We start from the raw sequence: 13,496 nt of genomic DNA, 5'->3' as shown, positions 1-13,496 counted from the left end.
ACAAGATTTTCTGAGGACAGGAAATATGATTAATCAAAGGAGGAGAGAGACCTCATCCCTGAGGCCTTTTCTCTCATGTAAATTAAACCGGAAATACAGTAAAACCTGTATAAAACATGTAAAACCCACATCAGTCACAGACTCACAATCTCTCCTGTCAGACTGCTGAAGCCTCAGAATCATGTTCAGTCTCTCTGAGCTCATCATCTGTTGCAGCCCTAGCTCTTGGCCGTTGGACAGACTTTCTCCCCGGTTCTGAGACGCTATCAGGAGACGCTAAGAATTTATTTTCTCTCATCTTGAAATTATTTCCTCCCTGGCAGCAGAGCGTGTTACACCAGGCTTCAGAAACTTCTGCAGGTTGAACCGGGCTGCTCGTCTGTGAAAGACTCGCGGAAAACTCCTGTAAACATCCGATAATTCAACGCTCTGCTGCTCGCAAAAAGAATATCTGATGCTGTGAACACATCACTGATTCATCCTTTCACATAAACCATCTCACAGCCTCTAAGATTGACCTGGTGACCCTTTGGAGAGGCCTGACCTTGAGGTTACAAACCACTGGATTAAACCATTTAACTTCACCTGCAGATTTAGTCTTTTTACTTATGATCCTTTAAGGACATTTGGCTGATAATCCTTCTGTAAGTCTGTATTTTTACATAGTTGTATTTGTACTTTTATTTAAATAAAGGCTCTGACTGTTTCTTTCACCACTGCTCAAATTTTCAAATCAACAACCGAACATTTCCCACATCTAACCTCTGTGTGCTGTCTTTTCCCCAGCTACCAAACGCTCACACTTGTGCACCACCTGTGTGTGTGTCTATGTGTGAGTGTATTTGTGTGTGTGTTATTACAAAACGATGACTCCCTCCCCAGATGTTCCTCCCTGCATGTGGACTACAGAGAAGCCTCTGGCACAACCCTGTGGCTGCCTTCCTCCACCAGTGCACTCAAACTAAACACAGAGCTTGATGACTTCCAGATTAGGCACATGACAAATCGTGCAATCTGAAATTCAGGCCTGTTTCACTGCCAGAGGCTTTTAAGTTTTGCCTCTCAGTTTGTGTTTTTTTTTTTGCAGAGAGAATCAGAGAGGATGAGAACAGGGGGAGACAGCTGCCTCCTCACTTTCACTGGACAGTTTGAATATGAGCATGTCAGGAGTCAACTGCCACCACTGCATGTTGATTAGTACACAGGTCAGTTTGTCTGCTGGTTTACTGCAGAGAAGAGAATAATATGAACCATAACTAAGGTGGATTCAGGAGAACAAACAAAAAGACTGTTCATCAAGTGAAGAAGAACAACATCTAAAGATTTAGTTGAACTTATAACCTGATCAGTTATGTTTAAAGCCAAAAACAGGTTACTGCCGGAAAATTTGCAGAGAAGGTTTGTGTTTGGAATCACTGAAGGAAATGTGATTTTAAAACTCAGTTTGCACAAACTCCTTTTAAAATGTCGCTGAAAGAGACACAAAATGACGGTAAAGGGACAAAAACGGACACGAGGAGACACAAAATCATAGTAAAAACACACAAAATGACTACAAAGACTACAAAGAGACAAAAAACAATCACAGGGCCATGAAACATATGAAGATTCCCTCATAGGTCACAAAGACACAGAGAGACGCACGTGGGGAGTTCAGTTCTGCATCAGTGGAAAAACTGATCACCCGCTGGCTGGAAAACGTTACCCTCCCACCCCCACCTCAAGGGCCAAACCAAGGTCTCTGCACCAAACTGCTCCACTTGCTGCGTGTCCTCCCTCCCCCCTCCTCCCCCGTCCCCACAGTGAAGCGTTCACCGGTTAAAAACTGAAACCAAACTCTTCTTTTTTTCCCCCTTCTTTTTATTCGTTTGGCAGAAACAAATGAGAACAGATAGGACACTATCTATGACTCAACAGATTCCCTGAAACCAGACATTACTAGTAACAGCAATACTTCATTTATGTGTCCTCATCTTTCAGTCCATGTCTTTGTGCACAGATTACAGGATGTCTGCTGACGGAGGACCAGGCAGAGACCCTTCACGGGTCACCTTTCAGCTTAGGCTAGGATTACGCTCACTTCACTTCAGGATGAACGAGACGCACCACGGGGCTTCCTCCGCTCGTCCCCGCGCAGTCTGTGTTTCATCGATACATTTCAAGGGTCTGCAAACACATGAATCATTCATATAACAGTACATTCTGTAAGCTTTAAAGGACATCCACTCTGAGCTAAAGGCCATTGATTCTGCGAGTAGTTTATTCTGACTGTGTAGTGGTTCCCTTGCTGAGTTAATACTCAGACGTGGCAAACAGTTCCAGGTTTACTGGTCATGGCTTGGCGACAAAAACACCAGTGTTGTTTTTTTTTTGTTTGTTTTGTTTTTGTTATTTTTTCGTTTGTTTGTTTTTTAAGGCAAGAGTGACTTCATCAGCCCAGCCCGGATCAAGCTGACCATCAATCTGCGATCACAACTATGTACAAAATATATATAATCACACTTATTTACAGAGCATGTGGTGACAGACAAAGGCCCGTCTGGGCTTCCACATGGGTTACACATGAATACAATAACAGACACAGCACCTCTAGTGGCAGAAAGGCAAAGACACACACTGAGAAAAAACTTGGCACTTGTAGATTTCTCCCACGTAAACACAGAACAGAGACAAAATAAGAGTCAGTTTTAGTGGTAAACAATGCAGGGGCCTCCTTTTCACAAGCCAGCCTCATGAGAACAGGCACAAGAGCAGGCGTTGATCCTTACTGGCCTGTCTCACTGCTTCCTCTTCTTCTTCTGCTTCTTCTTCTCTTTTCCCCAACAGGACTAAAGTATCTGAGCCCTCAGAGGAGGCAGATCAGGCTCTTGCCCTCTTCAATCTCCTCCTGGACCTTGTCGCTGGAGGTTGCGATCTCGGCCTGAGCCGAGAAGACGGCGCAGATGAAGGTGAGAACGGTGCCGCCCATGGCGGTGTAGAAGGCCCAGCCCATGGAGCAGAGCCCGGCCCGGTACGGAGCCGCGTCGAGACCGCAGTACAGCTGGACCTTGTCCGAACCCCAGCCAGCAGGGTACAGCATCAGACCCAGGATCAGAAACAGACCTGCAGGCAGAGAAACAGGGAACTCAGCTGATGGTGATGGCTTTAAAAACAGGGTTTACACACAGAAGCAATGAGAAACTGTTGTGGTTATTGATGACTGCAGCAAATTATCCGTGGGAGCACCACACAAAACATTTCCTGCCACAGTGCCATCCATCCTGGCATTCAAAGCATCCCATCACGAAGGACGAGGGAAGAATGTCACACCACGCAGAAACGATTTCCTGACGACTCTCTGAAATGTGACCAAAGATAACCACAGCAAGACCTTCGGTACGGCAACTGAAGGCCTGACTCTTGGCACATAATCCTGTCAGGTCAGCGCACAACGGAGAGACGAGAACAACAGGAAAAGGTAGCCGAAGGGTTCTCCCGCCAGCCCCCAGTCCCTGGCCGACCCTCCGGCGTCCTGTGTCTTGGTGGAAGGACGGGGTCACTTCCTGTGTTGCTGTGACCCACTTCTACTGCCGTGCTGACTTGACTTTAACACTTTAGTACTCTTTCTCACACACACACACTGTTCCTACAGGCCTATAAACAAGCTTCTTAGTAGTTTTATGTCAGGAGGTTTCATTTTGAAAGACCACACAGAACAAAAAGGGGACAGACGCTGGGACCCCATGACACCTCTGTTAATATGTCCATTACTGGACCCAGATACATGGCAGCAAACTGATGGACGACAGATCAACAAATAAAGTATGTTGATATCGACTCAGTACGAGGTAGCGAGCTTCTTAGCAACTGTCTCCCGAAGCCTGAAGTTTTACTTTATGATACTGTTTACGACAGACAGGGAAAATATCCAGGACTTTCAGCCTTCTCAGGCCTTTTTTTGGAGGGAACCAAATTCAACGCATTTTTTAAAGATTTGCTGTTTGCATGGTTTGCTCAGCCCTGCGCTTCCTCCCACAGTAGTGGATCAGTCAGCTGGCCGGACGAGGGGCCTGCCACCAATCACAGCTCAGCAGGAAACATTTACAATAATAAAGTTACAGATAATAAATGAACCAGGCAGGGAATGAAAATTTCAGTCTTAATGTTTTCACCCGACTCGCTCTCCGTCGTCGAGCAGGTCTCGCTGCTTTGCTTCATAAAAACAAGTGTGGAGGTAAAGCTCTCTCTCTCTCCTTTCACTCTCTACTAATCTCTCTCTCTCTCTCTGCTTCCTTTCTTTCTCCTCCCATTCTCTTGCTCTTAAAGCACCCAATATCGTATTAAACAAGGAAATGAAAACTAGGTCATAAATTCTTTCCACATGTTGCTGCACTGCCCTGACGTCCAGACTGGCTTCAGTGATGGATTGAAGGTATGGTTTTAATTCCCAACCCCACCCCTCCTAAGACCCCCCCCCCCCCCCACCATTTCCCACACACACACACACACACACACACACACACACACACACACACACACACACACACACACACACACACACCTTCTAACCCAATATCCCGCTGCACTCCACCCTTCCAGCCTCACTATTCCCTCTGCACTGGCTCTTGTCTCTGTTAACTTCCAAACTGTCAATTCTCCACCATCAATCTATTTCTGATGGCTGCCACCAACCAAACAACCAACCAACCAACCAACCATCCAACCATACCAACACGTCCCCCCCCCCCCCACCCCCCCCCCCCCTCCTTTCTAACCTCCGCTCCCCGGGCCTCCACCTTGTAACACAGCGCAGCAGGTCTGCACTCTGCTCCAAGAAATCTGGCCACTTTTCTCCTTTCCAGGAAAAAAAAAAAAAAAGAACCAGGTCCACCTCATGAAGAGTAAAGGAAGAGAGGGAGTGTTTTCCTCTTTCTGTTTTAAGTCTTCAGGGTTTTCATTTTTTTCTCTTAACCTTGTGGCATGTTTTTACGAAAAGGGATGATGGAACCAACATATCGGTTTCTGACCGGACAACAACACCGACATACATTTGGCAACCGGGTCAAAGTTTGTCGCTCAGTCCACTGCTTTGGGCCGGGCTACTACTACGGAATTGTTCTCTTGGTTGTAAAACAGAAACCAAGGGGCTTTCTTAACAGTGCATGTTTGCTTGACATGCGGGTGGTGTCATTATTAAACAGCCTTATCACCATTGTCTCCACTGTAAACAGAGATATCCCGGAAAAGCTGGTAAGAAACGGGATTCCCGAGTATTTATCAGTAAGAGCCAGTGATGCTGCTTTCCCCGGGTGTCAGCCGGGAGTCACCACTGGACAGTGACGTGTAAATTCCTGTAAGATTTTTTTTTTTTCCCCTTCACTTCCAGCCTGGAACTTAGTCACGGTCAACGGTTAAACCTGTGATTATTCCTGTGACTCACGGCCGGAGGGAAAGTTTATGGGGGGCAATAAAAGCATTTGACACCCAACGCACAAGCACTGGAGACAGTTTTACGGCTGAGTTTGTTTGCCGTCTTGTCTCTAATCCTTCTCAACATGAATGAGAACGAGTGAAAAAAGGGATTTCAGTGAATGTACAGAGAATTCCCTGACAGGTAGTCTGACTAGTGCAGAAGAAGTCTGCAGGGGCCCTAAAATGTGCAGCTGCAGGACACAAGGACTCGGCAGAAGAGTCTGTTTTAGCCATTCGATTACGTAAAGGGAATGGATTTAAATCTTAAAACCACCTGAGCTCAAACTGACCGACAGCATCAGAGAGCGTGTCACAGGGGACAAGAATGTCTCAAGTAAAAAGGACAAGTGACATCAGTGCAAGTGAAGATTAGGTTAACGGGGTTTGGAGGTACTCCAGTGCAATGACGTGACCATCTCTGGCAACGGTATCACGATCTTCCCATCTGAGGTCAATCACTTCCCCAAACATCTGCCGTCTGGCTCCAGTTTTCTCATTACCGGAGGGTCGGCAGGCGCGGTGGAAATAATGATTAGTAGAAAGTCGGTGTGGTGGTGCTGCTGGTGGATATCACTGAGACTGATATCATTCACAGGCCTCATGGAAAGACAGCAATCAAGTTGGAGACCCTCATGCACACTGACTGACTGATGAATAACGTCGGAGGAACAGCAAGCCCAAAGGCACACCGGCAGTGACACTGCTGGATGCCAGCAACTGGCTGGGTCTTATCTCTTCCCGTGGTTGAAATGAGTAAAGGGTTATCGGCCCCGTAGCTCACGGAGGAAACCCTCCTGCCTCCTCAGCTGTTTGAAGCTCTCCTCGCCCCCTTTCCTCTTCCTCTTCCACATCCTCATCCTCTCCACAATGAAGACACTCAGCAGTGCATTTCCCCATTTTCATTACCTTAGCCATGTCTCCCAGACTCCAGATGGTAAACACCAGATCTGATGTGATGTAAACCTACTGTGCTGACAGTTATACTGAAGGTACAAGATCCTGCAACACGAGCTGTGATCGGTATTTGATAGCTAAAAGATTTTCTGTGGAGTTTTCCTTTAAAATCTTTCAACATTCCTTTAACCATCCGACTGCAGATTTTCTGGAAAATCCGTTATGAAACTGTTTACGCATGAAATAAGGAACAAGGAATGTCTGATTCTGGCAAATCCAGCCGATTAAATTCCTGACAAATTAAAGTACTTCGTCACACTGAAGCAAAAATCATACAAAAATCCAAATATTGCCTTTAAGGAGTCCTGCTCACTGATTTGCATCACTGCCCGCAATGTCTTAATACACTCAGAGGTACGGTATTCAAGGGTCAGTTCCCCTGGTTTGAATGTTACAGCAAAATCTCTGATGGCTGAAAGATTTCTGTCGTCTAACAGTATCAATCGTCACTTATCCAACTATAGTCAGACAGGTGAAGTAAAGGTAAACAGTGTAAACTAAACAAACATTCACATGAAGCTGTTTCAGGCTTATTCAGCATTCATCGGCTGAACGGACCGAAGCCATGTCCCAGGCCAGCGGGGCTGCACAGGCGTACAGTTTGGCATGTCCGTCACCACACCCCCACCTTTTCTGTTTGGGGCCTGCACAATAAACAACCGTGGGGGAGGACAGCCATAATCACCAGAGAGCTGAGAGCTACAGTCTGTGAAGAAAAGAGGAGGTTCAGCGAGCATGATCTCATGGCCTCCTCCCTTCCATAATTCACCACAGTGAGTCAAAGTGGCCCAAGATTTGGCCTCTCACACACACAAGCACAGACACAGAACACACACACCCTTCACACATAAACCCAGATACATGCGTTTTTTTTTCTTTTTTGATCAATCAAGTGTCAGAAAAGCTCCAACTGACTGGGCAGAAAGTAAATATTTGGGTGGCAGCTGCAGCGAGCGACAGGCCCTGAGGGTGGAAACAAGCTGCAGTGTCTCTTAAACTCCCGGCTGCTTGGGTAAAAGTTCACCGAAGGCTCCACAAGAATCAAACACATAATTCAAGCAGTGGGAGTTGTGGTGCTCGTAATGAATGCGTTCGGCTGAGAGCATAACTTTTCATTTACCTTGATAAACGGTGGAATAAACAGAAACAATAAGGGTTTTATGACCTGAGGTAGCTTTAAGGCTCCTCTGTGCTCATGAGTTTACAGCACAACTCATCCACGTCTTTCGTTTCCAGTCCAAAGAACTGTAACTGTCTGCTGAACACGCTTTAACATTTCACTGCACTGAAAAAAAAACCATACATAAACATTTCAAGCTTTATCAGTTACAGAGGAATCAAACAGATTCAAGTGTGAATTTAAAAAATATAACAGGTTTATTGATATTGTTTTGAGTGTGGCTTGGAGGTGTGCACTGATCCGGTGGCCGAGGCCACATCCACGGGTGGAACTAAAAGTCAGGCTGAGCTCAAACAGAGCGAGTCCCCGTGTTTTCCGACCACATCGGAAATCAAATGTGTTTATGGTTGTTCTCAACAGCCACATTCAGAGGTGGAGTGAAAAGCCGGCCGTCGTACGGAGGGAGATGCGGTGACGATGTTGGACGGATGTTGGAAGAGGGGGTTTCTGAAGCTCTCTGACCACCTCACAAGCAGTTCTGATGAAGTGTACTGAAACCTTAAGACACCTTAACCTGACCAAGAGCCAGCTGAGGCTTGGAACAGAGATTTTAAAGGTCAATTAAATGTGTGTGTGTCGTGTGTGAGGCTCACCTGCGATCCCTTGCAGCAGTCCACACACGTTGAAGATGCTCTTCTTCATGATGCTTTGGAAGCACATGGTGAAGACCGAGATGAACGCCACGGCACACAGCAGCAGGATCCCTGCTGCCAGGAAGATAGAAGTAGCCTGCCAGAACCCGCTGGCAATCTCCCCAAAGTGCACTGCATACGGCCCGCACAGTATCCCGCGCTGCAGGTGGGGCAGTTTTATACAGCGGCCGTAGATGCCCAAAGTGGGCCTGTAGGCCTCTCCGGCTGCGGTGGCCCCATGGGGGCCGAAGACGGCATCTGGAGTGCGGGGGTATCCCACCAGCCAGTCAGTGCTCATGAAGGCGATGAGCTCTCCGAACGCGGCCACGATACTCAGCAGAGTCCACAGCATGGAGCGGCAGGTGACAATGACATGGCACATGCTGACGGCAGCTGGAGTCTCCCTCCGTTCAGGTTTACCGAGAGGTGGAAAGGTGGACTGTGGCTCGGACGCCCTCAAAAGGCAGAGAGCTCAGGTTGTGATCCTTCTCTGGCGGAGGCGTAAGAAAAGGTTCACGTTAATGATTCACAGTCAGCTGCTTCCCTCTCTTCTCTCTGCTTCCTTCACTTCTTATCTTCTGCCGGTGTCGTTCCGGCACAGCTGTTGTTCCTCCGCCTTGGACTCACCCTCCGTTTGTCGGCTCGGTGTTCTGACTCTTGTTCTGTCTGGTTTTTGGTGTCTACATTGTACTGAAGTTGCGTCCCCTGAGCCAGCCCGCTGGCGTCACATCAGACACACCTAAGAGATAAAAACACAGAGACGGAACAACAGGGTGAGCGCTTTAATTGCATGTGTAAAATGTAATTGCACGTACGGAAGAGGCACTGAGACGATCATTAATTTGAGTTTTCTTATTTTGTTTTCAGAAGCAGAAAAGTGGAGGATGAGGAAAGTGTGGAGGAGGAGCAGACGGAGGAGGAAGGGAGGCTCCTGGTGTAGATGTTTAGGAGGGGGTCTAATGAGTTGTGTAGGGATATGTTCGTTTGAAGTGGGCCTCTTCTGTTTTCAGTGTGTTTATGTTTAAGGATTTGTGATCAGGGCACTCGTTGTACTCTCCACTCCCAGTGGATCCTCATGACTGAGGTCGTAAAAATACGAAACAGAAAGTTTATATGCATGTCTGCCTTCATTTGTGTGTGTGTGTGTGTGTGTGTGTGTGTGTGTGTGTGTGTGTGTGTGTGTGTGTGTGAAGATGGGAGGGTTAACATAGATGTGGAAACAGCAGAATGAGAAGCGGATGCAGACAGAGAGAAAAACAAGCCCGAGGCCTCTCATCAAGCAGCCCACACAGCTGACCTGAGGTCAGCCAACGGTTGATAACACAACAGCCGTCCAGCTGTCACATGACCACTGATAACCGCAGTGACATCAACCCTGCTGCACTGCACCGCACACACTGTCACTACAAGGAGGAAGCGGCACATAGTTTAAATTAAAAAAAAAAAAAAAACTCCTTTTCTGACTGGAAATAATTTAAAAAATGCACATTTTCATTTCCCACACGTCTTCAGATGAAGGGTTTTATCCAACCAGCTGTTCAAAACACAAAAAGATTAAGTTTACAGTGATTTACAACAGAAAAAAAAAAGATAGAAACCCTCACAGCGCAGAAGCTGGAACCAGATAATGTTTGGTATCTGATCTCAACGCCTACACGACGACTCTAACATCAAAACTGTTCGTTCTGTTAATCAATAAACTGATTAACAGAATTACAAAAGACACTTAAGACTCCAGTAAACAGACAACACAGTAAGATTATGAATGACAACAGACTTCGAGAGGTCTTTGCAGGTCTTTGCATCATGGGGTCCCGGTTCAATACCGTCCAGAGATCAGACAGTCAAACACAGATTCTCTCACATATTTTATCTGTGAGTGACATTAACCAGCCTGAGCAGAACATACAGGAAGACACAGAAGCTGGAAGATTAAACGTTGCGTACCAGCCTTTGTGCTCGTGTTATAAATACGTCTCTGGGCCAAAGCTGACAGTTGTTTCTCCGAGTCTCTCTTTTCTCTGCTCTGGTTTCCCTGCTGTCTCTGGGGAGTCTCTAAGTCATTCTCCAACCAGCGTCTGGCGGGGCAGCAGAGGGAGCCGGGGGGGGGACGCTGTTGACACGTGTGCTGCCTGCACTGAAAGGTTTCTATCCCTTGGCCCCCCCGGTGCGCCCATATGCAGCGAGGGGCGGGAGCCACGGTTGTCCCTTTTGCGGTCACGTCCCAGCGAGTCAGACTCAGTGTGTGAGTAAGAGCATGACACAGACTTTGATCTTTGTCATCCTGTTGAGATATCAACAACAGTTCTCTTTCTTTTTCCTCCCCTTCTTCTTTTCCAGCGGAGAAAATGACCCAGATCTGTGGTCTCTCGCAGGGCGGTGCATGTGTTTGTCTTTGTGTATATGTGTGCGAGCTGACGTAGGGCATGTTTGGACTGTGTAAAACAGATGAGATCATAACACCAGGCACAGACAGCCGCCTCTGTGGATTCCGACCAAAATTAATTTTATGAATCACGAGCGTTCTCATTGCTTCACCATGAACAGATGCAGGAACAGATGCGGAGACGCAGCAACGGACTGGACTTTTTGAAAAACTCTTCCCACCCCCTCACACACAGACCGCTGACGTCTGGGGGGCCGAGTCCCAGAGGTCCTTTGACAAGACTGATGTTTGACGTTGGGATTTTAGACAAACAGCTTTTCAGGCATGAGACATGGGCAGTCCAAATCTTTAAAGTCAAACATTTGCTGGCCAGTTGCGAAGGCTAATTCCTCACTGACAGGAATATTGTTGTAGCTCAGACAATTCGAACCACCTGGGGAGATTCGAAGCTTTGAAGACCTGGACACTTAACCTTTGACCTTGCTTTGCTGCAGTGTGTTTGCATCACGTGTCTGGTGGTTGCGCAGCACCTCCTGGCACTGGGCCTCAGTTTGTCCGAGGCTGTCTTGAATGTGGGTTATTGGATCTAAAACAAGTCTGGACAAGTCTGCTTCTATTAATGTACCTGGTATTTGTCACAGCATTTGTCCAGACGTCTGCTCACTGTTCCCAGACGAACAGATCTGAGCAGTTATCATGGACACAAGTTTCCCAAGATAGAGTGAAGCATGGTGGACTATATATGTGAAGCCCGAGACGGATTTATGGGGTCCTTTACGCTCCCTGAGTAACTGGGGAGGGGGACACCGAGGATTATTTGAGTCTCAGTTTACACAAAAGAGTTTACAGCCTTCATAATGCAGCCACCTCCTCTGGGCACCATGAATGTCTGTTCTGAATTTCATGACAGTCCATCCAATAGTTGTGAAGACATGTCACTCAAAACCAAAAACATCAATAGCCCCACAGTGCGCTACAGGAAAAGCCAGGGAGTCTAAAGTCTAACTAAGATTCGTCCTCTGGAGAACATGAATAGCAATGCATCAAATAATCATTGAGATATTTCAGTCTGAACCAGCTGACTGACCAACCCCATAGCCACTCTGCTATTGTGGCTAAAAAGCTTAAGTGCACAACTTCTGCTCAAAGCGTCCACTCAGCCTTTCTCTTATCGCAGCAACAAAGCAGCAGGAAACGCCTCTCCACGCTGCCACTGACAGGAAACAATCTACATATCTATGGACATGCCATGAGTAGAATCACGTGTCACCACTGAGAGTGTGTGTGTGTTTAGAGCTGTTGAGAAGCGTCGACCACTCAGCTGCATCATCCTGTTAAATATTATCCCATTAACAGACTCGGACTTTGTCCAGCTTCCTTCTGGATTGCCCCGCGTTTCCAGCCCACACCTCTTTTGCCTTATGTGACCCAACCGCAAAGCAATTTTAAAACAAAGGGAGTGTTCATAATCTGTGAGGATCTGTCTGAATGAGAAGCCCCTGCAGCTACTGAGAGGGAATGCGGGAGACGATTGGTCACGGAGGACCTCGAATACCGGGTCCAGGCACACTTCCTTGTCTAACAGCAGCTCCGAGATTAAGATAAACCACATGGAAGAAAATCTGCAACTACAATCACCAGGTCAGTGACAGCCATGTACATCAATCACCCACGACAGAAGAACAGCATCCATCTTTTTCACTTATTTCGTTCCTCCAGAGTTGGCATCAGAGGCCAGAATAAGTCTTGGCCTTGTCATTATTTAAGACTTCAGTAGTAATAATAGAAGTCAATAACAAAGGAGTCCATAGTCAGGTTTTCCACAACAAAGGAGCCAGTCTTTCCTAACACTTCTGCACATCTGCTCAGCATCCTGGAGCTCGGTGACGCTGCAAAGAGGTTGTGATTCAGACCTAAAACACAGCATTTTTTCCCATTACATCAGCCAGGAGCCCCAGCTGACACTTCATATGAGTAAGAGACTAAAGTGTGTTTTTTTTCCCAGGAGTCACCTCAGTGGGTTAAACAGGAAGTGAACACAAAACAATAAAGAAAAATAAGACAACAGTCCAACCTGTCTCCATGGGCCTGTGGATAGTCCAGCTCTCCTGGAGATGTGGCTGCTCTGCCCTGACTCTCTTCCTCAGCTCACACGCTTTAATGCCTCTTTCAGACTCTGACTCCCAGACCCTCCCCACGTCCCTCCCCCTGCACCGCCGCGCTCTCCCCTGATTGGCCAGGCCGACGCTGGAGCCACACTTCTTGAGAGGGTCCACATGGTGGCCATATTTCAGTGCTGAATCTGGGTTAAAATAACAAGAGCTGGAGCTGCAGAGGGTTTCTCTCCTCTTTCTCTCTCTCTTTCTCTCTCTCTTTCTTTCTCCGTCTCAGTTTCTCGCACCTTCTCTTTCTGTTTTCGTTGCTCTCTGCACTCTTTCAATCAGCCAATGCCAACATCTTATTATCAGCCTAAACCAAAACTGCATTTTCACTTCCCTTACACAAAAAAAGTAAACCTGCAGCACACACCGCTGAGGGTGAGTCGGTGAATGACTACAGTTGTGTTATTACGCTGTTGTATATACTGTCTGTAAACTTGTTTAACACTTAGCCACAGACAGTATATGCATCTCTGTTGACAGAATCTGAAATCTGATTGTAATCTGTCTTTGTTATCGGGGGCTACGGGCAAATCAGCGTCGGCCCCTCCTCCAGCCCAGAAGGTGGTGGTAATGCACCTGAAGATGCAGCTTCCACAAACACCAGAAAAAGAAAGACTCAGCTGCAGCAGAGACAGTTCAGCAGGTCATGAGTCTGTGTCCAAACCAGGAGCCGAGGACTGCATTTCTCTTTCCAGCTCTGTTTTTTCATCTCTTACTTTTTTTTTTTTATG

The 13,496-nt window shown here is 47.0% G+C and overlaps 1 protein-coding gene across 4 annotated transcripts in view; it reads right to left on the bottom strand.

Moving 5' to 3' along the window:
* Nucleotides 1–1,854: 1,854 nt before the first annotated feature.
* The window catches only part of lhfpl2a (LHFPL tetraspan subfamily member 2a), a 30,931-nt gene continuing 19,289 nt past the window's right edge, over nt 1,855–13,496 (bottom strand). For 2 of the 4 annotated variants that reach the window (XM_041058752.1, XM_041058751.1), the window contains 2 exons: nt 8,179–8,956; nt 1,855–3,102 (listed from right to left, as the gene is read on the bottom strand). In XM_041058752.1, the coding sequence (XP_040914686.1) occupies nt 2,846–3,102; nt 8,179–8,599 (678 nt within the window). In that variant the 5' untranslated portion in view covers nt 8,600–8,956 and the 3' untranslated portion in view covers nt 1,855–2,845. Of the gene's footprint in view, nt 3,103–8,178; nt 8,957–10,164; nt 10,247–12,677; nt 12,752–13,496 lie in introns of those variants that run through there. The other 2 variants (XM_041058753.1, XM_041058754.1) reach the window with 2 other exon arrangements.

The sequence above is a fragment of the Toxotes jaculatrix genome, chromosome 16 (assembly GCF_017976425.1).
Source record: "Toxotes jaculatrix isolate fToxJac2 chromosome 16, fToxJac2.pri, whole genome shotgun sequence".
In the NCBI taxonomy this organism is placed as follows: domain Eukaryota; kingdom Metazoa; phylum Chordata; class Actinopteri; family Toxotidae; genus Toxotes; species Toxotes jaculatrix.
The sequence above is the reverse complement of the archived record's forward strand: the minus strand, read 5'-3'. Positions and strand labels throughout refer to the sequence as shown.